Source organism: Saccoglossus kowalevskii, chromosome 16 (genome assembly GCF_978046115.1).
Source record: "Saccoglossus kowalevskii chromosome 16, keSacKowa6.1, whole genome shotgun sequence".
Lineage (NCBI taxonomy): Eukaryota > Metazoa > Hemichordata > Enteropneusta > Harrimaniidae > Saccoglossus > Saccoglossus kowalevskii.
Window position 1 is genome coordinate 1,117,308 of NC_140656.1, and position 26,837 is coordinate 1,144,144.

General features: G+C 34.0%; 1 protein-coding gene across 1 annotated transcript in view; it reads left to right on the top strand.

Annotated features, from left to right (window-relative positions):
- LOC102806729 (COP9 signalosome complex subunit 8-like) overlaps positions 1-26,837 on the top strand; it is a 69,187-nt gene that overhangs the window by 16,718 nt on the left and 25,632 nt on the right. Inside the window, exon 4 of the mRNA XM_085491571.1 lies at positions 1,456-1,585. Coding sequence (XP_085347697.1) covers positions 1,456-1,585 — 130 coding nt within the window. The remainder of the gene's footprint in view (positions 1-1,455; positions 1,586-26,837) is intronic.

Sequence of the window (26,837 nt, forward strand, 5' to 3'; positions counted from 1 at the left end):
AAGTTAAATATAGTGCATAATACGGAGATCCCGTCATTTCTTTTTTTCACCATGTTTCTTTTTTATTATTTATGTACAGCCTTGCTAAATCTTGCTAAGTATTCAAAAGAGAGAATGTTTGCACCTGTTATCTATATTTTAAAATCGTTTTTTTGAGTATGTTCCACTATTCACAATTCTACAAAATTTTAACAGTCTATAGCCAAGATTGTTTGGATAATAAAAAGTAAAAAAAAAATAATTTCACTTCCAAGTGCCCACGAACCTGCATCTCTACCTTCATGCAGTTCTAGTGCCATATCTCTGCCATGCTTTGACTAATTATGTTCAAATTTTATATTCATTATATTCATTATACATCATGACATGACATTATATTCATTATACATCATGACATCGATATATTGATTTGACTATCTGATGCAAAATGGCAGCCATTTTTGTGCTAAAAAATAATCAAAAATCAAGCATTTCCGGCATTACAGAACTGGATCTTGGCAATTATGAATAGATTTTGTTCAAACTTGAACATACCGGTACATGTACATTAGAGATTATGGGTTCCTGATGCACGTCATTATGTTTTTCAGATTGGATTGGCTGACTGGCGGCCATTTTGTTTAAATGATTACACTTCTCTGAAATGCTTTGACTGATTATGTTCAAATTTTATATATATTCGTTTTACATCATGTAATAGATATATAGATGTATTCAAAATAAACGACTGGTTTTAGTTAGTGCTGTTCCATAGCAATATTTCTCAGTATGGACAAGTACTCGTTTGACGATCAGATACTGACATGTTTATGTTTCAACTATATTACTATAAACAAAACTATATATCTTAAATTTGATAACTAACACAGGGACTGTGCCATGCATGGCTTGTTTATTCTTGAATATGTATAGTTTTCAGATTGAACACAGAATATGTGCTTTATGTCATTTTATGAATCACAGTAATTATGTATAGGAATTATATACTAATAATTTGTGCTATTATGTTGACATTTTCTTGCTATAAACATGATATTCATTGTCACATGCATAACATGTGTATCTCCACATTGAAAAATACCATGGGATACACTCAAAAACAACTTGTATTACTCACTTTACAAAACACAATAGAATTGTATATGTTTATGGTCTTTAAGATGAAGTACAAAACAAGAACTGCACATTGCAAATACCGGTACATTTGTTGCTAACAAACACATTTGTGGAACATCAGATACCTGTCTGTTGTTGATGTTTGACTTGTGATGTACATCTACATATAGACACTGATATACAAATATCAAACTAGAGAATGTTTTGCAAACTTTTACACAAATGTACATCATATATTTAGGCTGTGAACAATTTGATCCACATTGGCGATTCCTCACTCCTGTGGCCAGGAATGTAAGGAACTGTATTCAAGTTTATATGAATCCTGTTTTTTCATAGGGTACTCCAGAGCTGAATGATATCTGGAGGATAGGACAGAAAATGTGGTTAAGGGAGTTCCCGTCTGTGTACCAATTACTTTCTCAAGACTGGTCAGAAGGTGTGAAGCCTATTATGCAAGCCGTAGCAGGTAATGTATGCAAAAGGCTACACTTAGATTTTGGTTAATAGAATAATTTGAGGAACAGATTTAGAGATGTATTCTTGAGCGACCATTTTTGTTCTAAAAATCATCAAAATCAAGCATTTCCCAGCACGTTCTTTTATTTTTTAGATCGGATTCAGAATGGCTGACTAGTGGCCATATTGGGCTGGAGCCATATCTCTGACATGCTTTGACTGACTATGTTCAAATTTTATATACTCATTATACATGTATTCAAAATGGATGATTTTATTTTAATTAATGCTGTTCCAGAGCAATATCTCTCAATACTCGTTTGACGATCAGATACAAATGTAATCATATTTCTGACATGGTTATATTCCAGCTATATTACTATAAACAAAACTATATATCTTAAATTCGATAACTAACGAGGACTGTGCCATGCATGGCTTGTTCCAATAATATTCATGTACCATCAAGTTAACTTATATGTCACACATTATGTGCATGCAATTGTTTCACAATCAAATTAAAGATGGCTGAATTACAGCGATTCTAATGTTAAAAATTCGTCAAAATCAAGCATTTTTGCCATTACAAACCCGGTTCTGAAGTTCACTCATGGTACATACATTGAGCATAATGGGACCATAATAATAATAATAATAACTTTATTACACAACTGCACCATCGGTGGGCGCTGTACGGTAATGATACAGATCAGAAAAAACAAACACAAAAAACAACAAAAGTTTCAAAATTACAAACAAAACAAAGGATATATATAAAATACGTATTACAATTAGGTTTAATAAGTTGTATTTTTTAAGTATTTTGCAAGTGTAGTACTACTATTTATAATGCAAGTGAATATTAAATTCGGTTAGCTGTACTACACATTTTTAATTTACAGTCTTCTAAGAGGGTATTTCTTTCTTGAGTGAAGAGGCAACAGTCAAGGATGAAATGTTATTCATCTTCTACAGTATACCTGTGTTTCATTTTGTACACAATCTGTAGTTTGCCTCAATTCTTGGAAATTTTTTATTTCTGATTGGAATGGCTAAATGACAGAAATTTTATATTAATGAATGCTATTCTAGAGCCATGACTCTGTCATACCTTGACTGCAATCAAACTTTACAAATACATTGTACTTCACTTTACTTTTACTAACATGCATTTGTTTCAAACTCAAAATGGCTGACTCATACATGTACCTGTGTTTTAAGTTTTGATCAATTTGACTTGTTAATTTTAATACCAATAGCACATAAGAGATATTGCAAAGGTGTCTTTGTTTTCAATACTTGTGGTAACATTTGAGTTACGTATGGGTGCCTCAAAACATCGTTTGTGACCGCAGTTGCTACTCGGCAAAGCGGTAGCAATGGTGCTTTGCGACCTGAGAAAAGGCATTTTGCGACTTGGTCGCAAAGCTTTTGTAGGACCATGCTGCTACCTAGTAGCAAAGGGCCGATGATTCGATGGCCATTTATCATCTGTCACGTGGTGACGCGCTACACGAAATAAAAACATTCTACATTCATTGAAATCAAATCTTGTCGTAAATAATTTTCCAAATTATCCAATCGTTATAATGTCTAAACCTAATGCATTTACAGCGCATAATAGTATCGTATGTGGAGATCACTTTTCCGGCCAAGTGGTTCTATATAAAAGTCCAAAGTTGCCAGAGTCGACGTCCCCTGAGATAAAACAAAGTGCTGCAGATGGAATGGCTTCCCAAACTAGTTTCACTTCGGGTTTTGGGTTACTGTTTTGTTTTACTATTTGAACTAATTTCGTAATGCGTACCAACTAGCCTAATAGTAGGGGAAAACCGCAACAACCTTTTTTTTATTTTTTTGTATATAACGAGTAAAAATATATCTAAAATCACGATGATAGGGACTGGTGATGACACCAATCATTTGGTCATACACAAATGTACTGCCAGACACAACGCGATGCGTGGGCATGTGGCCGACATTTACTACTTGTGGGCTGGGCGGAGCTTAGTATTCTAATTTGACTGATTATTCAACAACAGCAACTGTCAATCGTTCATTAAATGTAGATAGTCCTAATCTTTTATTTATGTGTAGAGTTACTGATTTGACCCACATGTATTATCTTCCATAACCTCACAGGCATAAGTGGCTTGGATCGATCTTCGGGTCGTAATATTTTTTTATCGTTTATCATACGGGAAATGGTTAGTTTTGCGTCACATATTTACGTGTTCATGCCATTGCCAGTGATTGTGTTTTCTTGTTTGTTTTTTCTTCGAATTTTGGCTAGGCTGCGCAACGACGAAAGAACATCAGCGGCGACATTGTTTCTCATTTATAGTGAAACTTGTTACAAAGTATCAACTAGATTCCAACGCAATTTTGAATTTGGGTTGAGGTCGTTCATAGACATCGGGCAGAGAAAATAAGCTGTCTACTCCCTGAACATTCATGGCGCCTCGTGTTTTTGTGGAGCCTTTTGTCACCATTGTTGATGTGGGTGAGGGCGACTTCATTTGAATATAACTCTGCCTGTGCCTGTTTATATACCATGTCGGTCTTTAATCTGGTGCTGTTGTTTTATATGGGACGTTCAGTGCAGTGTAAAATTCGGTATTGTTTACTAGTATATGACGTTCACGGTAAATTGAACACAATGCACACTTTTTAGGTTGGACAGACCGGATTACTAGACAGCGGATGTGATGCAACTGGTCGGATGTTCGATGTATTCAGTGTGAATATTGGAGTTGGGACCAAGCAATGCAATCGGTGTTCGGAGTAGGCAGGGTCGGATTTCACAGGATGTTTTAACATAGGCGTCATAGGGGAGGGGCATTCTATATGTTGTTAGTACCCTATGTGCGTTTCAAATTTAGCGGGGAAGCAGGGTGTTTTTCACTTTCTAAAGCGGGTCCGCGCAGGAGGCAAATAGGCCCCTATAAAATGCTAATGTCTGCATCAGGGCCCCAGAAATAAACTCACTGGGTTGCTGTGCCCGCAGTAGGCCCCTTTTGCAACAACCACTCCCACGGCCTTAGACCCCAACCAGGCCACAAACGTCCGCCTGAACTTTTCCACCGAGACTTTCCTGCCACTTCCAACACTTTCCTGCCACTTTTACACAGTCGGCGTATCGGTGTTTATACACTGCTGACAGAGCCTCACTGATAATTGTTCTCGGCGTGAATGTACATTACCGCAGACAGTGTTCTTCGCGTGAAATCATACAGTACCATAGTTACTGAGAAATTTACAACATACGTAAAAATAAAAGGAACAGCAAAAACAAAACAAAATGGTGATGACTCGCTGGCGTGGCAATGAAACCAAACAAAGCATTGCTATAAATATTGGCCATAAAAAGAAAGTTTAACACTGTCGCAAACGCTGTCCTACAAGAACTTTGCGATTAAGTTGCAAAATGCCTTTTCTCAGGTCGCAAAGCACCTTTGCTACCACTTTGGCGAGTCGCAACTGCAGTCGCAAACGCTGTTTTGAGACACCCATACATAAATAAACATTTGATAGAAATACTGGCATGTCTACAATATTTCCAATGAAATATATTATGTGACTATTATTATTATTAATTATTATTGCATTAATTTCAACCAGTAACCCAGTGTCCTATTGTTTGTCTCTGTGATGAGTGGTGTATAAATTAAGTAAACAACACATGATTTCTGCACAAAGTCATTGTAATCATGTTTGACCCTTTTCTTTTGTCGTGTGTATGTATGACACATATAAAAGTATTATGCCATATCTGGATATTGCAAATGATGTGGGTAATTTTGTGTGAATTTTCTAAATATTGCATTGCTGTGAGTAATATTGTGTGAATTAACTATCTGGTTATTGCACCTCTATGGGTAATATTGTGTGAATTAACTGTCTGGATATTGCACTTCTATGGATAATATTGTGTGGATTAACTATCTGGATATTGCACTTCTATGTGTAACATTGCGTGAATTAACTGTCTGGATATTGCACTGCTGTGAGTAATTTTGTGTGAATTAACTATCTGGATATTGCATTGCTGTGAGTAATATTGTGTGAATTGACTATCTGGATATTGCACTGCTGTGAGTAATATTGTGTGAATTAACTATCTGGATATTGCACTGCTGTGAGTAATATTGTGTGAATTTACTATCTGGATATTGCACTTCTATGGGTAATATTGTGTGAATTAACTATCTGGATATTGCACTGCTGTGAGTAATATTGTGTGAATTAACTATCTGGATATTGCACTGCTGTGAGTAATATTGTGTGACTTAACTATCTGGATATTGCACTGCTGTGAGTAATATTGTGTGAATTAACTATCTGGATATTGCACTGCTGTGAGTAATATTGTGTGAATTAACTATCTGGATATTGCACTGCTGTGAGTAATATTGTGTGAATTGACTATCTGGATATTGCACTGATGTGAGTAATATTGTGTGAATTAACTATCTGGATATTGCACTGATGTGAGTAATATTGTGTGAATTAACTATCTGGATATTGCATTGCTGTGAGTAATATTGTGTGAATTGACTATCTGGATATTGCACTGCTGTGAGTAATATTGTGTGAATTAACTATCTGGATATTGCACTTCTATGGGTAATATTGTGTGAATTGACTATCTGGATATTGCACTGCTGTGAGTAATAATGTGTGAATTAACTATCTGGATATGCACTTCTATGAGTAATATTGTGTGAATTAACTATCTGGATATTGCATTGCTGTGAGTAATATTGTGTGAATTAACTATCTGGATATTGCACTGCTGTGAGTAATATTGTGTGAATTAACTATCTGGATATTGCACTTCTATGGTTAATTTTGTGTAAATTAACTATCTGGATATTGCACTTCCATGAGTAATATTGTGTTAATTAACTATCTGGATATTGCACGTCCATGGGTAATATTGTGTGAATTAACTATCTGGATATTGCACTTCTATGAGTAATATTGTGTGAATTAACTGTCTGGATATTGCACTTCTATGGGTAATATTGTGTGAATTAACTATCTGGAGATTGCACTTCTATGAGTAATATTGTGTGAATTAACTATCTGGATATTGCACTTCTATGGGTAATATTGTGTGAATTAACTATCTGGATATTGCACTTCTATGGTTAATTTTGTGTGAATTAACTATCTGGATATTGCACTTCTATGGGTAATATTGTGTGAATTAACTTTCTGGATATTGCACTTCTATGGGTATATTGTGTGAATTAACTATCTGGATATTGCACTTCTATGGGTAATAATGTGTGAATTAACTATCTGGATATTGCACTGCTGTGAGTAATATTGTGTGAATTGACTATCTGGATATTGCACTGCTGTGAGTAATATTGTGTGAATTAACTATCTGGATATTGCACTTCTATGGGTAATATTGTGCGAATTAACTATCTGGATATTGCACTTCTATGGGTAATATTGTGTGAATTAACTATCTGGATATTGCACTTCCATGGGTAATATTGTGTGAATTAACTATCTGGATATTGCACTGCTGTGAGTAATATTGTGCGAATTAACTATCTGGATATTGCACTTCTATGAGTAATATTGTGTGAATTAACTATCTGGATATTGCACTGCTGTGAGTAATATTGTGTGAATTAACTATCTGGATATTGCACTTCTATGGGTAATATTGTGCGAATTAACTATCTGGATATTGCACTTCTATGGGTAATATTGTGTGAATTAACTATCTGGATATTGCACTTCCATGGGTAATATTGTGTGAATTAACAATCTGGATATTGCACTGCTGTGAGTAATATTGTGTGAATTAACTATCTGGATATTGCACTTCTATGAGTAATATCTTGTGAATTAACTATCTGGATATTGCACTGCTGTGAGTAATATTGTGTGAATTAACTATCTGGATATTGCACTTCCATGAGTAATATTGTGTGAATTTACTATCTGGATATTGCACTTCTATGGTTAATTTTGTGTGAATTAACTATCTGGATATTGCACTTCTATGGGTAATATTGTGTGAATTAACTATCTGGATATTGCACTTCTATGAGTAATATTGTGTTAATTAACTATCTGGATATTGCACTTCTATGGGTAATATTGTGTTAATTAACAATCTGGATATTGCACTGCTGTGAGTAATATTGTGTGAATTAACTATCTGGATATTGCACTTCTATGGGTATATTGTGTGAATTAACTATCTGGATATTGCACTTCTATGGGTAATAATGTGTGAATTAACTATCTGGATATTGCACTGCTGTGAGTAATATTGTGTGAATTGACTATCTGGATATTGCACTGCTGTGAGTAATATTGTGTGAATTAACTATCTGGATATTGCACTGCTGTGAGTAATATTGTGTGACTTAACAATCTGGATATTGCACTTCTATGAGTAATATTGTGTGAATTAACTATCTGGATATTGCACTTCTATGAGTAATATTGTGTTAATTAACTATCTGGATATTGCACTTCTATGGGTAATATTGTGTTAATTAACAATCTGGATATTGCACTGCTGTGAGTAATATTGTGTGAATTAACTATCTGGATATTGCACTTCTATGGGTATATTGTGTGAATTAACTATCTGGATATTGCACTTCTATGGGTAATAATGTGTGAATTAACTATCTGGATATTGCACTGCTGTGAGTAATATTGTGTGAATTGACTATCTGGATATTGCACTGCTGTGAGTAATATTGTGTGAATTAACTATCTGGATATTGCACTGCTGTGAGTAATATTGTGTGAATTAACAATCTGGATATTGCACTTCTATGAGTAATATTGTGTGAATTAACTATCTGGATATTGCACTGCTGTGAGTAATATTGTGTGAATTAACTATCTGGATATGCACTTCTATGGGTAATATTGTGTGAATTAACTATCTGGATATTGCACTGCTGTGAGTAATATTGTGTGAATTAACAATCTGGATATTGCACTTCTATGGGTAATATTGTGTGAATTAACTATCTGGATATTGCACTTCTATGAGTAATATTGTGTGAATTAACTATCTGGATATTGCACTGCTGTGAGTAATAATGTGTGAATTAACTATCTGGATATTGCACTGCTGTGAGTAATAATGTGTGAATTAACTATCTGGATATTGCACTGCTGTGAGTAATATTGTGTGAATTAACAATCTGGATATTGCACTGCTGTGAGTAATATTGTGTTAATTAACAATCTGGATATTGCACTGCTGTGAGTAATATTGTGTGAATTAACTATCTGGATATTGCACTGCTGTGAGTAATATTGTGTGAATTAACAATCTGGATATTGCACTGCTGTGAGTAATATTGTGTTAATTAACAATCTGGATATTGCACTTCTATGAGTAATATTGTGTGAATTAACTATCTGGATATTGCACTGCTGTGAGTAATAATGTGTGAATTAACTATCTGGATATTGCACTGCTGTGAGTAATAATGTGTGAATTAACTATCTGGATATTGTACTGCTGTGAGTAATATTGTGTGAATTAACAATCTGGATATTGCACTGCTGTGAGTAATATTGTGTTAATTAACAATCTGGATATTGCACTGCTGTGAGTAATATTGTGTGAATTAACTATCTGGATATTGCACTTCTATGAGTAATATCTTGTGAATTAACTATCTGGATATTGCACTGCTGTGAGTAATATTGTGTGAATTAACTATCTGGATATTGCACTTCCATGAGTAATATTGTGTGAATTTACTATCTGGATATTGCACTTCTATGGTTAATTTTGTGTGAATTAACTATCTGGATATTGCACTTCTATGGGTAATATTGTGTGAATTAACTATCTGGATATTGCACTTCTATGAGTAATATTGTGTTAATTAACTATCTGGATATTGCACTTCTATGGGTAATATTGTGTTAATTAACAATCTGGATATTGCACTGCTGTGAGTAATATTGTGTGAATTAACTATCTGGATATTGCACTGCTGTGAGTAATATTGTGTGAATTAACTATCTGGATATTGCACTTCTATGGGTATATTGTGTGAATTAACTATCTGGATATTGCACTTCTATGGGTAATAATGTGTGAATTAACTATCTGGATATTGCACTGCTGTGAGTAATATTGTGTGAATTGACTATCTGGATATTGCACTGCTGTGAGTAATATTGTGTGAATTAACTATCTGGATATTGCACTGCTGTGAGTAATATTGTGTGACTTAACTATCTGGATATTGCACTGCTGTGAGTAATATTGTGTGAATTAACAATCTGGATATTACACTGCTGTGAGTAATATTGTGTGAATTAACTATCTGGATATTGCACTTCTATGAGTAATATTGTGTGAATTAACTATCTGGATATTGCACTGCTGTGAGTAATAATGTGTGAATTAACTATCTGGATATTGCACTTCTATGGCTAATATTGTGTGAATTAACTATCTGGATATTGCACTGCTGTGAGTAATATTGTGTGAATTAACTATCTGGATATGCACTTCTATGGGTAATATTGTGTGAATTAACTATCTGGATATTGCACTGCTGTGAGTAATATTGTGTGAATTAACAATCTGGATATTGCACTTCTATGGGTAATATTGTGTGAATTAACTATCTGGATATTGCACTTCCATGAGTAATATTGTGTGAATTAACTATCTGGATATTGCACTGCTGTGAGTAATAATGTGTGAATTAACTATCTGGATATTGCACTGCTGTGAGTAATAATGTGTGAATTAACTATCTGGATATTGCACTGCTGTGAGTAATATTGTGTGAATTAACAATCTGGATATTGCACTGCTGTGAGTAATATTGTGTTAATTAACAATCTGGATATTGCACTGCTGTGAGTAATATTGTGTGAATTAACTATCTGGATATTGCACTGCTGTGAGTAATATTGTGTGAATTAACAATCTGGATATTGCACTGCTGTGAGTAATATTGTGTTAATTAACAATCTGGATATTGCACTTCTATGAGTAATATTGTGTGAATTAACTATCTGGATATTGCACTTCTATGGGTATATTGTGTGAATTAACTATCTGGATATTGCACTTCTATGGGTAATAATGTGTGAATTAACTATCTGGATATTGCACTGCTGTGAGTAATATTGTGTGAATTGACTATCTGGATATTGCACTGCTGTGAGTAATATTGTGTGAATTAACTATCTGGATATTGCACTGCTGTGAGTAATATTGTGTGACTTAACTATCTGGATATTGCACTGCTGTGAGTAATATTGTGTGAATTAACAATCTGGATATTACACTGCTGTGAGTAATATTGTGTGAATTAACTATCTGGATATTGCACTTCTATGAGTAATATTGTGTGAATTAACTATCTGGATATTGCACTTCTATGGCTAATATTGTGTGAATTAACTATCTGGATATTGCACTGCTGTGAGTAATATTGTGTGAATTAACTATCTGGATATGCACTTCTATGGGTAATATTGTGTGAATTAACTATCTGGATATTGCACTGCTGTGAGTAATATTGTGTGAATTAACAATCTGGATATTGCACTTCTATGGGTAATATTGTGTGAATTAACTATCTGGATATTGCACTTCTATGAGTAATATTGTGTGAATTAACTATCTGGATATTGCACTGCTGTGAGTAATAATGTGTGAATTAACTATCTGGATATTGCACTGCTGTGAGTAATAATGTGTGAATTAACTATCTGGATATTGCACTGCTGTGAGTAATATTGTGTGAATTAACAATCTGGATATTGCACTGCTGTGAGTAATATTGTGTTAATTAACAATCTGGATATTGCACTGCTGTGAGTAATATTGTGTGAATTAACTATCTGGATATTGCACTGCTGTGAGTAATATTGTGTGAATTAACAATCTGGATATTGCACTGCTGTGAGTAATATTGTGTTAATTAACAATCTGGATATTGCACTTCTATGAGTAATATTGTGTGAATTAACTATCTGGATATTGCACTGCTGTGAGTAATAATGTGTGAATTAACTATCTGGATATTGCACTGCTGTGAGTAATAATGTGTGAATTAACTATCTGGATATTGCACTGCTGTGAGTAATATTGTGTGAATTAACAATCTGGATATTGCACTGCTGTGAGTAATATTGTGTTAATTAACAATCTGGATATTGCACTGCTGTGAGTAATATTGTGTGAATTAACTATCTGGATATTGCACTTCTATGAGTAATATCTTGTGAATTAACTATCTGGATATTGCACTGCTGTGAGTAATATTGTGTGAATTAACTATCTGGATATTGCACTTCCATGAGTAATATTGTGTGAATTTACTATCTGGATATTGCACTTCTATGGTTAATTTTGTGTGAATTAACTATCTGGATATTGCACTTCTATGGGTAATATTGTGTGAATTAACTATCTGGATATTGCACTTCTATGAGTAATATTGTGTTAATTAACTATCTGGATATTGCACTTCTATGGGTAATATTGTGTTAATTAACAATCTGGATATTGCACTGCTGTGAGTAATATTGTGTGAATTAACTATCTGGATATTGCACTGCTGTGAGTAATATTGTGTGAATTAACTATCTGGATATTGCACTTCTATGGGTATATTGTGTGAATTAACTATCTGGATATTGCACTTCTATGGGTAATAATGTGTGAATTAACTATCTGGATATTGCACTGCTGTGAGTAATATTGTGTGAATTGACTATCTGGATATTGCACTGCTGTGAGTAATATTGTGTGAATTAACTATCTGGATATTGCACTGCTGTGAGTAATATTGTGTGACTTAACTATCTGGATATTGCACTGCTGTGAGTAATATTGTGTGAATTAACAATCTGGATATTACACTGCTGTGAGTAATATTGTGTGAATTAACTATCTGGATATTGCACTTCTATGAGTAATATTGTGTGAATTAACTATCTGGATATTGCACTGCTGTGAGTAATAATGTGTGAATTAACTATCTGGATATTGCACTTCTATGGCTAATATTGTGTGAATTAACTATCTGGATATTGCACTGCTGTGAGTAATATTGTGTGAATTAACTATCTGGATATGCACTTCTATGGGTAATATTGTGTGAATTAACTATCTGGATATTGCACTGCTGTGAGTAATATTGTGTGAATTAACAATCTGGATATTGCACTTCTATGGGTAATATTGTGTGAATTAACTATCTGGATATTGCACTTCTATGAGTAATATTGTGTGAATTAACTATCTGGATATTGCACTGCTGTGAGTAATAATGTGTGAATTAACTATCTGGATATTGCACTGCTGTGAGTAATAATGTGTGAATTAACTATCTGGATATTGCACTGCTGTGAGTAATATTGTGTGAATTAACAATCTGGATATTGCACTGCTGTGAGTAATATTGTGTTAATTAACAATCTGGATATTGCACTGCTGTGAGTAATATTGTGTGAATTAACTATCTGGATATTGCACTGCTGTGAGTAATATTGTGTGAATTAACAATCTGGATATTGCACTGCTGTGAGTAATATTGTGTTAATTAACAATCTGGATATTGCACTTCTATGAGTAATATTGTGTGAATTAACTATCTGGATATTGCACTGCTGTGAGTAATAATGTGTGAATTAACTATCTGGATATTGCACTGCTGTGAGTAATATTGTGTGAATTAACTATCTGGATATTGCACTGCTGTGAGTAATATTGTGTGAATTAACAATCTGGATATTGCACTGCTGTGAGTAATATTGTGTGAATTAACAATCTGGATATTGCACTGCTGTGAGTAATATTGTGTTAATTAACAATCTGGATATTGCACTGCTGTGAGTAATATTGTGTTAATTAACAATCTGGATATTGCACTTCTATGGGTAATATTGTGTGAATTAACAATCTGGATATTGCACTGCTGTGAGTAATATTGTGTGAATTAACTATCTGGATATTGCACTGCTGTGAGTAATATTGTGTGAATTAACTATCTGGATATTGCACTGCTGTGAGTAATATTGTGTGAATTAACTATCTGGATATTGCACTGCTGTGAGTAATATTGTGTGAATTAACAATCTGGATATTGCACTGCTGTGAGTAATATTGTGTGAATTAACTATCTGGATATTGCACTGCTGTGAGTAATATTGTGTGAATTAACTATCTGGATATTGCACTGCTGTGAGTAATATTGTGTGAATTAACAATCTGGATATTGCACTGCTGTGAGTAATATTGTGTGAATTAACTATCTGGATATTGCACTGCTGTGAGTAATATTGTGTGAATTAACTATCTGGATATTGCACTGCTGTGAGTAATATTGTGTGACTTAACTATCTGGATATTGCACTGCTGTGAGTAATATTGTGTGAATTAACAATCTGGATATTGCACTGCTGTGAGTAATATTGTGTGAATTAACAATCTGGATATTGCACTGCTGTGAGTAATATTGTGTGAATTAACTATCTGGATATTGCACTGCTGTGAGTAATATTGTGTGAATTAACAATCTGGATATTGCACTGCTGTGAGTAATATTGTGTTAATTAACAATCTGGATATTGCACTTCTATGAGTAATATTGTGTGAATTAACTATCTGGATATTGCACTGCTGTGAGTAATAATGTGTGAATTAACTATCTGGATATTGCACTGCTGTGAGTAATAATGTGTGAATTAACTATCTGGATATTGCACTGCTGTGAGTAATATTGTGTGAATTAACAATCTGGATATTGCACTGCTGTGAGTAATATTGTGTTAATTAACAATCTGGATATTGCACTGCTGTGAGTAATATTGTGTGAATTAACTATCTGGATATTGCACTTCTATGAGTAATATCTTGTGAATTAACTATCTGGATATTGCACTGCTGTGAGTAATATTGTGTGAATTAACTATCTGGATATTGCACTTCCATGAGTAATATTGTGTGAATTTACTATCTGGATATTGCACTTCTATGGTTAATTTTGTGTGAATTAACTATCTGGATATTGCACTTCTATGGGTAATATTGTGTGAATTAACTATCTGGATATTGCACTTCTATGAGTAATATTGTGTTAATTAACTATCTGGATATTGCACTTCTATGGGTAATATTGTGTTAATTAACAATCTGGATATTGCACTGCTGTGAGTAATATTGTGTGAATTAACTATCTGGATATTGCACTGCTGTGAGTAATATTGTGTGAATTAACTATCTGGATATTGCACTTCTATGGGTATATTGTGTGAATTAACTATCTGGATATTGCACTTCTATGGGTAATAATGTGTGAATTAACTATCTGGATATTGCACTGCTGTGAGTAATATTGTGTGAATTGACTATCTGGATATTGCACTGCTGTGAGTAATATTGTGTGAATTAACTATCTGGATATTGCACTGCTGTGAGTAATATTGTGTGACTTAACTATCTGGATATTGCACTGCTGTGAGTAATATTGTGTGAATTAACAATCTGGATATTACACTGCTGTGAGTAATATTGTGTGAATTAACTATCTGGATATTGCACTTCTATGAGTAATATTGTGTGAATTAACTATCTGGATATTGCACTGCTGTGAGTAATAATGTGTGAATTAACTATCTGGATATTGCACTTCTATGGCTAATATTGTGTGAATTAACTATCTGGATATTGCACTGCTGTGAGTAATATTGTGTGAATTAACTATCTGGATATGCACTTCTATGGGTAATATTGTGTGAATTAACTATCTGGATATTGCACTGCTGTGAGTAATATTGTGTGAATTAACAATCTGGATATTGCACTTCTATGGGTAATATTGTGTGAATTAACTATCTGGATATTGCACTTCTATGAGTAATATTGTGTGAATTAACTATCTGGATATTGCACTGCTGTGAGTAATAATGTGTGAATTAACTATCTGGATATTGCACTGCTGTGAGTAATAATGTGTGAATTAACTATCTGGATATTGCACTGCTGTGAGTAATATTGTGTGAATTAACAATCTGGATATTGCACTGCTGTGAGTAATATTGTGTTAATTAACAATCTGGATATTGCACTGCTGTGAGTAATATTGTGTGAATTAACTATCTGGATATTGCACTGCTGTGAGTAATATTGTGTGAATTAACAATCTGGATATTGCACTGCTGTGAGTAATATTGTGTTAATTAACAATCTGGATATTGCACTTCTATGAGTAATATTGTGTGAATTAACTATCTGGATATTGCACTGCTGTGAGTAATAATGTGTGAATTAACTATCTGGATATTGCACTGCTGTGAGTAATATTGTGTGAATTAACTATCTGGATATTGCACTGCTGTGAGTAATATTGTGTGAATTAACAATCTGGATATTGCACTGCTGTGAGTAATATTGTGTGAATTAACAATCTGGATATTGCACTGCTGTGAGTAATATTGTGTTAATTAACAATCTGGATATTGCACTGCTGTGAGTAATATTGTGTTAATTAACAATCTGGATATTGCACTTCTATGGGTAATATTGTGTGAATTAACAATCTGGATATTGCACTGCTGTGAGTAATATTGTGTGAATTAACTATCTGGATATTGCACTGCTGTGAGTAATATTGTGTGAATTAACTATCTGGATATTGCACTGCTGTGAGTAATATTGTGTGAATTAACTATCTGGATATTGCACTGCTGTGAGTAATATTGTGTGAATTAACAATCTGGATATTGCACTGCTGTGAGTAATATTGTGTGAATTAACTATCTGGATATTGCACTGCTGTGAGTAATATTGTGTGAATTAACTATCTGGATATTGCACTGCTGTGAGTAATATTGTGTGAATTAACAATCTGGATATTGCACTGCTGTGAGTAATATTGTGTGAATTAACTATCTGGATATTGCACTGCTGTGAGTAATATTGTGTGAATTAACTATCTGGATATTGCACTGCTGTGAGTAATATTGTGTGACTTAACTATCTGGATATTGCACTGCTGTGAGTAATATTGTGTGAATTAACAATCTGGATATTGCACTGCTGTGAGTAATATTGTGTGAATTAACAATCTGGATATTGCACTGCTGTGAGTAATATTGTGTGAATTAACTATCTGGATATTGCACTGCTGTGAGTAATATTGTGTGAATTAACAATCTGGATATTGCACTGCTGTGAGTAATATTGTGTGAATTAACTATCTGGATATTGCACTGCTGTGAGTAATATTGTGTGAATTAACTATCTGGATATTGCACTGCTGTGAGTAATATTGTGTGAATTAACTATCTGGATATTGCACTTCTATGGGTAATATTGTGTGAATTAACAATCTGGATATTGCACTGCTGTGAGTAATATTGTGTGAATTAACAATCTGGATATTGCACTGCTGTGAGTAATATTGTGTTAATTAACAATCTGGATATTGCACTGCTGTGAGTAATATTGTGTGAATTAACTATCTGGATATTGCACTGCTGTGAGTAATATTGTGTGAATTAACTATCTGGATATTGCACTGCTGTGAGTAATATTGTGTGAATTAACTATCTGGATATTGCACTTCTATGGGTAATATTGTGTGAATTAACAATCTGGATATTGCACTGCTGTGAGTAATATTGTGTGAATTAACAATCTGGATATTGCACTGCTGTGAGTAATATTGTGTTAATTAACAATCTGGATATTGCACTGCTGTGGTGGTAAAGCTATATGTGTAGTTAATATTGTACTACTGTAGTTACCCGGTAATATTGCTGTGGTGTTGATAGAATATCTGGATATTGCACTGCTGGGGTTATAATATTGCACTGGTGCAGAAGCCATATTTAGATATTGCACTGGTGTGGTTGATATTGTGTGGATAGAATATCTGGATATTGCACTGCTGGGGTTATAATATTGCACTGGTGCAGAAGCCATATTTAGATATTGCACTGGTGTGGTTGATATTGTGTGGATTAAATATCTGGATATTGCTCTGCTGGGGTTATAATATTGCACTGGTGCAGAAGCCATATTTAGATATTGCACTGGTGTGGTTGATATTGTGTGGATTACATATCTGGATATTGCTCTGCTGGGGTTATAATATTGCACTGGTGCAGAAGCCATATTTAGATATTGCACTGGTGTGGTTGATATTGTGTGGATTACATATCTGGATATTGCTCTGCTGGGGTTATAATATTGCACTGGTGCAGAAGCCATATTTAGATATTGCACTGGTGTGGTTGATATTGTGTGGATTACATATCTGGATATTGTTCTGCTGGGGTTATAATATTGCACTGGTGCAGAAGCCATATTTAGAAATTTCACTGGTGTGGTTGATATTGTGTGGATTAAATATCTGGATATTGCACTGGTGCAGAAGCCATATTTAGAAATTTCACTGGTGTGGTTGATATTGTGTGGATTAAATATCTGGATATTGCACTGGTGTGGTTATAATATTGCACTGGTGTGGTTATAATATTGCACTGATGTGGTTATAATATTGCACTGGTGTGGTTATAATATTGCACTGGTGTGGTTATAATATTGCACTGGTGTGGTTATAATATTGCACTGGTGTGGTTATAATATTGCACTGGTGTGGTTATAATATTGCACTGGTGTGGTTATAATATTGCACTGGTGTGGTTATAATATTGCACTGGTGTGGTTATAATATTGCACTGATGCAGAAGCCATATTTAGATACTGCACTGGTGTGGTTGATATTGTGTGGATTACATATCTGGATATTGCACTGGTGTGGAGTAAATATTAGGCTGATGTGAGGTAAATATCTGGATATTGCATCTGCTGTAGTTAATTTGTTCATTTCTTGACAATATCTTGAATACTCTGTTTTAATAGGAATACTTTACTTTGATACTTGTATGGTTTGTAACAATTGCAATTGTCATTGCAACAATCATATAAACTAATGGCTGTGGTTCAAAACTATGTGCTAATAATAACTATGGAAAATCACTAAAATTTAAATAATAACACATGTTTGTGAGGGTAATATCACAATTTGTTGCCTGCCCAAGGGATGGTGGTCATGACCATAATATTGATGTCAGAGACGAAGGCAGACAACAAATCATGATATTGCCCGAATGATCATGTGTTATTTATTTTATCACATCGAGCAGACATCCACCATGCACAAATACGTCTAAGCATACACCACTCACACCCACACCCACTCCTGCAAAATAACAACACTTATATTTTAAGTATGAAATATTTTATTTTGTGCATTATAACAAGTGCCACATTACTCAATATCTTACATACATTGTTTGCTGAAAATACTGCGAAATACACAAAGTAAACGCTATTTTCAGCCATGGATACTAAAAGTGAACCACTCAATTTATTGAGTATAACGAAATTCTCAAACGTAAGTTATTGAACCACTCACCAGAGAAAAATGTAGAAGTGCTGTAGAAGTGTTACGTAGAAATTACATTCTCACGAAGGTAATACTCTTTCTATTCACAAGTCACACAGCTTAGAGCATTTTCGGTTAGCATCGGTGTGAAACTTGAATGCGTAGAAATTTTCACAGCGTAGAATGCGCCACGTGATCCCGGCTGCGTTGTTTCAGTGGCGGCTTTGATGTACATTTTTGCTTCATATAAAGAATACACTTAGCATCAAAACAGAGTACTGTAGACTGACTAATTTTCACTGGGTTTAAATTTCGCTGATTTATCATTTCAGGCATATTCCAGTGGGTTTTAAATTCACAGTTTTATCATTTAGATAATGTGTTCTATGCTCAATTTTAAATATTCACTGGGGTTTAATTTAGTGCCTTTTCCAGTCAGCGAAATAAGCGAAATTAAAACCCAGTGAATAATTAACCCCTTTACAGTATCTTACTTAATATCCATTCTGGCATGTTCGCTGTCTATTTCGGATGGCTAAAGTTACTTCAAAACCTTGAAAGCAACCCCGAAAGCAACAACGGCCGGGGAAGCACCAGTACAGCGAACGACAATTTGTTATGCGCAGTATCGTTGCGCAGTAGTTTCAGTGACGTCATGCATGTGATATACCTATGTAATATCCACTTGGTGGGCAATATACCATGTAATATCAATTTTTCTTCAATGTCATGTGACCAAGTTTCAACCAATCATAGCAGCAGTGAGATGTGATAAATCACCATATAGTACATTGTCAACGTCCTTTTGAGGATGACACTATTTAAACCATTAGGTCACTTGTTAAGTAATGAGGTAAATCATTTAAAATTCTGAAGGGTAGATATACTGTGCAAATAGGCTGTTAACTACTGATTAGATGAATTATTGTGCTCAGTTTAGTCATTAAGTCTTTTTTTGATAAAACAATGATACTTACAATTTTTTCTTTAAAACTAACCGCCTGATTGCTTTGACATTTTTATTTGGTAAATGCATGGAATATTATGTTCTCATGCCTGTGCTAAAGATTACATATGAACAATTTTAGTAATAGAGCATTGTTTTTTAAGAACCAGTTCCTAACTACTTTTTTTCGAGTGAGTTGTAATATAATTGACTTATTGGTGTGCATTTACTTGACTATCACATGGATGTTGGAGCTCTTGACTGCCAGGCTGCTTGTTAGCTTGTTCAGGTATTTTTAATAAAAAATATTATATTATACATGTATAACTACATGTACCAGCCTATTATCCTTATGATCAATTAAATACCGTCTGTCTGTGTGTCCGATCGAATGATGGAACTTGTTTCTTTGAATAGCATAATGAGATGGAAGGAGTAGCCTGAGCAGTGTCTGCTGCACAGTTGTCATGGCAATGCAGAGCATGGCAAGAGATGATTCAAGCTCAGTTTGGGTCATAGTGGTGGTCACGTCATACCAAAGTAGAGCAAGCATTCTCTGCATGGCAATTCCCCTGTCGCATTTATTAATGAACTACGAAATTTAAAATACAGACTGAACTGGTACATGAAATAGATGCATATGAAGTCCATAAATGGGGTTAGATGGGAGGGAACAAAGGTGTATGGTGGAGAATGCATGAGCAGCATTGTTGGTACAATGAGTGGATGATCTAGCATAGCCTGCTTATATAGTGAGGTGGTATGGACAGCCTATGACTAGCCAAAACAGATTGAGCATGTGTGAAATGCCAAGAATTGCAAAACAAAGGCCGGGTTAGGCAGCAGACAATGAATGCACAGTCCCTAAACAACGGGTTAGGAAACGCTGCTATTTCTATTGTCTATTTGTGTATTTCAATGTTAATCTTTTCAATCCTAATTGCTCCTATACCCGGAAGTCTTTTCAGTCAGCTAAGCTTGTTAGAAATTCTTTGAAAATCAAATCTTGATGAACATTATAATTTAATTATCAAAACTAGAAACCAAACATGAATGATACCCCGGTAGCTTCTTTGAGGGTTTAGGTATATTGTAATATTGAATTATTTCTTATAAGCGACGATAATTAGTCCAGGTGCCATTTTTTTTCTTGTAGTAACAAAAACAAAACAAGGCTGTATTACCACATAAATGAAAATTGTACTTGTGCAAATTTTCAATTGATATACAGATTCACCAGCAACTATACTCAAATAATTGCGCAGAAGTAGGTTAAAATCGATAAACATAAACAAAATATAAAAGGTCACAAAAAAGAGAAAGGCAATGTCATCAACCATACGTCCAAAGGTCAGAACAAAGATGATTAAATTCACAAAAAAAAAACATTTTATCATGCATAACAATTGTTATCATTAACAGTAACAATCGCCAACATTCACTAAATAACTTTCAAGTATACACGCTAAGTAACAAAATGCCTGAAAAGATCATGGCCATGCTGCAATTAACAAAACACCGCCATGATGAAAGTGACTTCATCGTCAAGCCAGGCTCACTCTTGAAAACCAAAACATGCATCTACCACAGATTATGGTGATTCACATCTTTTAGACAGTAGCCTTTCCTAACTGGTAGTTGAGGCACTGTGATTAATGCAAGTTGGAGGGTGGTGTTCTGTTCCTTTACCATAATTAACCTTGGTGATTAAATAATATAAGCATGAAATCATCATGCGCTATTTGGGTTTAGGTAGAATAAAGGGGGCTAGAGGGCACTATCATATTGTCAATTATTACTAAATAAACGCAAAAGGATTTTGTTCAAATCAACCTTATGTATTTTACATTTATTAATACAAATGGATGGTACAATGTAAAAAACCATATTAGATTGATATGGTCAATCAATAAATAATTCCTGTGAGCAAGATTGAACTGACAGTGAAACACATACTGGGCATTAAAAAACTACAAACAAAAAATAACATAAACATTACAATTTGTCGTTAATTACACAATGATATTAAGTACAGTACTCATTCCCCTCAACCTTCTCGCTTTCACTTTTCAATCATGTTTTTTCATTTTGCTTTTGCGACCACTTGTTGAAATCACCCAGATATATTTTTGTGCTTTATTTTTGACTGTGCAAAAGTGTTTGCCACTCACTCGCTTGAATTTAAAAGTCAGGTCATTAAAAATGAAGGTCACATTGATTCGTAAATGTATCTGTCTGGTTTTCAAAGATGTTGAAAAGCCATTTGCAAGTACTTTCTGTTTTTAGCTACTGATAATATTATATGCACCCAATCTGTTCCTTTGACCTAGATTTGACTGGGTTGGAATATTTTACTTTAGGCAGTATTCTGACTTGATGTAATGCTAAAAAAATTTGTTATAACACAAGTACATTATGATTGTCTGACTGATATATTGGAATGATTTTCAGGTTTCCTTTTCTGATTATTGACTCATCATTATTACATGATGATATTATGTGTGTGTTCATAATTTGTATATTTAGAAACTGGGTGGAAGATAATATTTCTAAGTCGGATATAAACTATGTCATTATACCTCCTTGTGTATTTGTTAATCTTGAGCACGTGTGGTATGTTTGTAGATTTTCGGAAAAATTTCTACTTTCAATAATAATGTGAAATGTTTGAAATGCCTATCTTCTGTGTCCCAGTAATAATTTCTTAGGATTGTCTATTGTAATGGGTTTTTCCATACTTAGTTCAGAACAGTGTTAGTATCAAAGTACAACATTCAACATTTATGACAATATTGGTTTAGACATCAACACTAACATTGATGATATTGGCTTAGACATCAACACTGACATTGATGATATTGGTTTAGACATCAGCACTGACATTGATATTGGTTTAGACATCAACACTGACATTGATGATATTGGTTTAGACATCAACACTTACATTGATGATATTGGTTTAGACATCAACACTGACATTGATGATATTGGTTTAGACATCAACACTGACATTGATGATATTGGCTTAGACATCAGCACTGACATTGATGATATTGGTTTAGACATCAACACTGACATTGATGATATTGGTTTAGACATCAACACTAACATTGATGATATTGGTTTAGATATCAACACTGACATTGATGATATTGGTTTAGACATCAGCACTGACATTGATGATATTGGTTTAGACATCAGCACTGACATTGATGATATTGGTTTAGACATCAACACTAACATTGATGATATTGGTTTAGACATCAGCACTGACATTGATGATATTGGCTTAGACATCAACACTAACATTGATGATATTGGTTTAGACATCAGCACTGACATTGATGATATTGGCTTAGACATCAACACTAACATTGATGATATTGGTTTAGACATCAACACTGACATTAATGATATTAGTTTAGACATCAACACTGACATTAATGATATTAGTTTAGACATCAACACTGACATTGGTGATATTGGTTTAGACATCAGCACTGACATTGATGATATTGGTTTAGACATCAACACTAACATTGATGATATTGGTTTAGACATCAACACTGACATTAATGATATTAGTTTAGACATCAACACTGACATTAATGAAATTAGTTTAGACATCAACACTGACATTAATGAAATTAGTTTAGACATCAACACTGACATTGATGATATTGGTTTAGACATCAGCACTGACATTGATGATATTGGTTTAGACATCAGCACTGATATTGATGATATTGGCTTAGACATCAACACTGACATTGATGATATTGGTTTAGACATCAACACTGACATTGATGATATTGGTTTAGACATCAGCACTGACATTGATGATATTGGTTTAGACATCAACACTGACATTGATGATATTGGCTTAGACATCAGCACTGACATTGATGATATTGGTTTAGACATCAACACTGACATTGATGATATTGGTTTAGACATCAACACTGACATTGATGATATTGGCTTAGACATCAGCACTGACATTGATGATATTGGTTTAGACATCAGCACTAACATTGATGATATTGGTTTAGACATCAACACTGACATTGATGATATTGGCTTAGACATCAGCACTGACATTGATGATATTGGTTCAGACATCAGCACTGACATTGATGATATTGGTTCAGACATCAGCACTAACATTGATGACATTGGTTTAGACATCAACACTGACATTGATGATATTGTTTTAGACATCAGCACTGACATTGATGATATTGGTTTAGACATCAACACTAACATTGATGATATTGGTTTAGACATCAGCACTGACATTGATGATATTGGTTTAGACATCAACACTGACATTGATGATATTGGTTTAGACATCAACACTAACATTGATGATATTGGTTTAGATATCAACACTGACATTGATGATATTGGTTTAGACATCAACACTGACATTGATGATATTGGTTTAGACATCAGCACTGACATTGATGATATTGGTTTAGACATCAACACTGACATTGATGATATTGGTTTAGACATCAGCACTGACATTGATGATATTGGTTTAGACATCAACACTAACATTGATGATATTGGTTTTGACATCAGCACTTACATTGATGCTATTGGTTTAGACATCAACACTGACATTGATGATATTGGTTTAGACATCAACACTAACATTGATGATATTGGTTTAGATATCAACACTGACATTGATGATATTGGTTTAGACATCAACACTGACATTGATGATATTGGCTTAGACATCAGAACTGACATTGATGATATTGGTTTAGACATCAGCACTGACATTGATGATATTGGTTTAGACATCAACACTCACATTGATGATATTGGTTTAGACATCAACACTGACATTGATGATATTGGTTTAGACATCAACACTAACATTGATGATATTGGTTTAGACATCAACACTAACATTGATGATATTGGTTTAGACATCAACACTAACATTGATGATATTGGTTTAGATATCAACACTGACATTGATGATATTGGTTTAGACATCAACACTAACATTGATGATATTGGTTTAGATATCAACACTGACATTGATGATATTGGTTTAGACATCAACACTGACATTGATGATATTGGCTTAGACATCAGCACTGACATTGATGATATTGGTTTAGACATCAGCACTGACATTGATGATATTGGTTTAGACATCAACACTGACATTGATGATATTGGTTTATACATCAACACTAACATTGATGATATTGGTTTAGACATCAGCACTGACATTGATGATATTGGTTTAGACATTAACACTAACATTGATGATATTGGTTTAGACATCAACACTAACATTGATGATATTGGTTTAGACATCAACACTGACATTGATGATATTGGTTTAGACGTCAACACTGACATTGATGATATTGGTTTAGACATCAGCACTAACATTGATAATTTTGGTTTAGACATCAGCACTGACATTGATGATATTGGTTTAGACATCAACACTGACATTGATGATATTGGTTTAGACATCAACACTGACATTGATGATATTGGTTTAGACATCAGCACTAACATTGATCTTATTGGTTTAGACATCAACACTGACATTGATGATATTGGTTTAGACATCAACACTAACATTGATGATATTGGTTTAGATATCAACACTGACATTGATGATATTGGTTTAGACATCAACACTGACATTGATGATATTGGCTTAGACATCAGAACTGACATTGATGATATTGGTTTAGACATCAGCACTGACATTGATGATATTGGTTTAGACATCAACACTCACATTGATGATATTGGTTTAGACATCAACACTGACATTGATGATATTGGTTTAGACATCAACACTAACATTGATGATATTGGTTTAGACATCAACACTAACATTGATGATATTGGTTTAGACATCAACACTAACATTGATGATATTGGTTTAGATATCAACACTGACATTGATGATATTGGTTTAGACATCAACACTAACATTGATGATATTGGTTTAGACATCAACACTAACATTGATGATATTGGTTTAGACATCAACACTGACATTGATGATATTGGTTTAGACATCAGCACTAACATTGATAATTTTGGTTTAGACATCAGCACTAACATTGATGATATTGGTTTAGACATCAACACTGACATTGATGATATTGGTTTAGACATCAACACTGACATTGATGATATTGGTTTAGACATCAACACTAACATTGATAATTTTGGTTTAGACATCAGCACTGACATTGATGATATTGGTTTAGACATCAACACTGACATTGATGATATTGGTTTAGACATCAACACTGACATTGATGATATTGGTTTAGACATCAACACTAACATTGATGATATTGGCTTAGACATCAGCACTGACATTGATGATATTGGCTTAGACATCAACACTGACATTGATGATATTGGTTTAGACATCAACACTAACATTGATGATATTGGTTTAGACATCAACACTGACATTGATGATATTGGTTTAGACATCAACACTGACATTGATGATATTGGCTTAGACATCAGCACTGACATTGATGATATTGGTTTAGACATCAGCACTGACATTGATGATATTGGCTTAGACATCAGCACTGACATTGATGATATTGGTTTAGACATCAGCACTGACATTGATGATATTGGCTTAGACATCAACACTGACATTGATGATATTGGCTTAGACATCAGCACTGACATTGGTGATATTGGTTTAGACATCAACACTAACATTGATAATTTTGGTTTAGACATCAGCACTGACATTGATGATATTGGCTTAGACATCAACACTGACATTGATGATATTGGTTTAGACATCAACACTAACATTGATGATATTGGTTTAGACATCAACACTGACATTGATGATA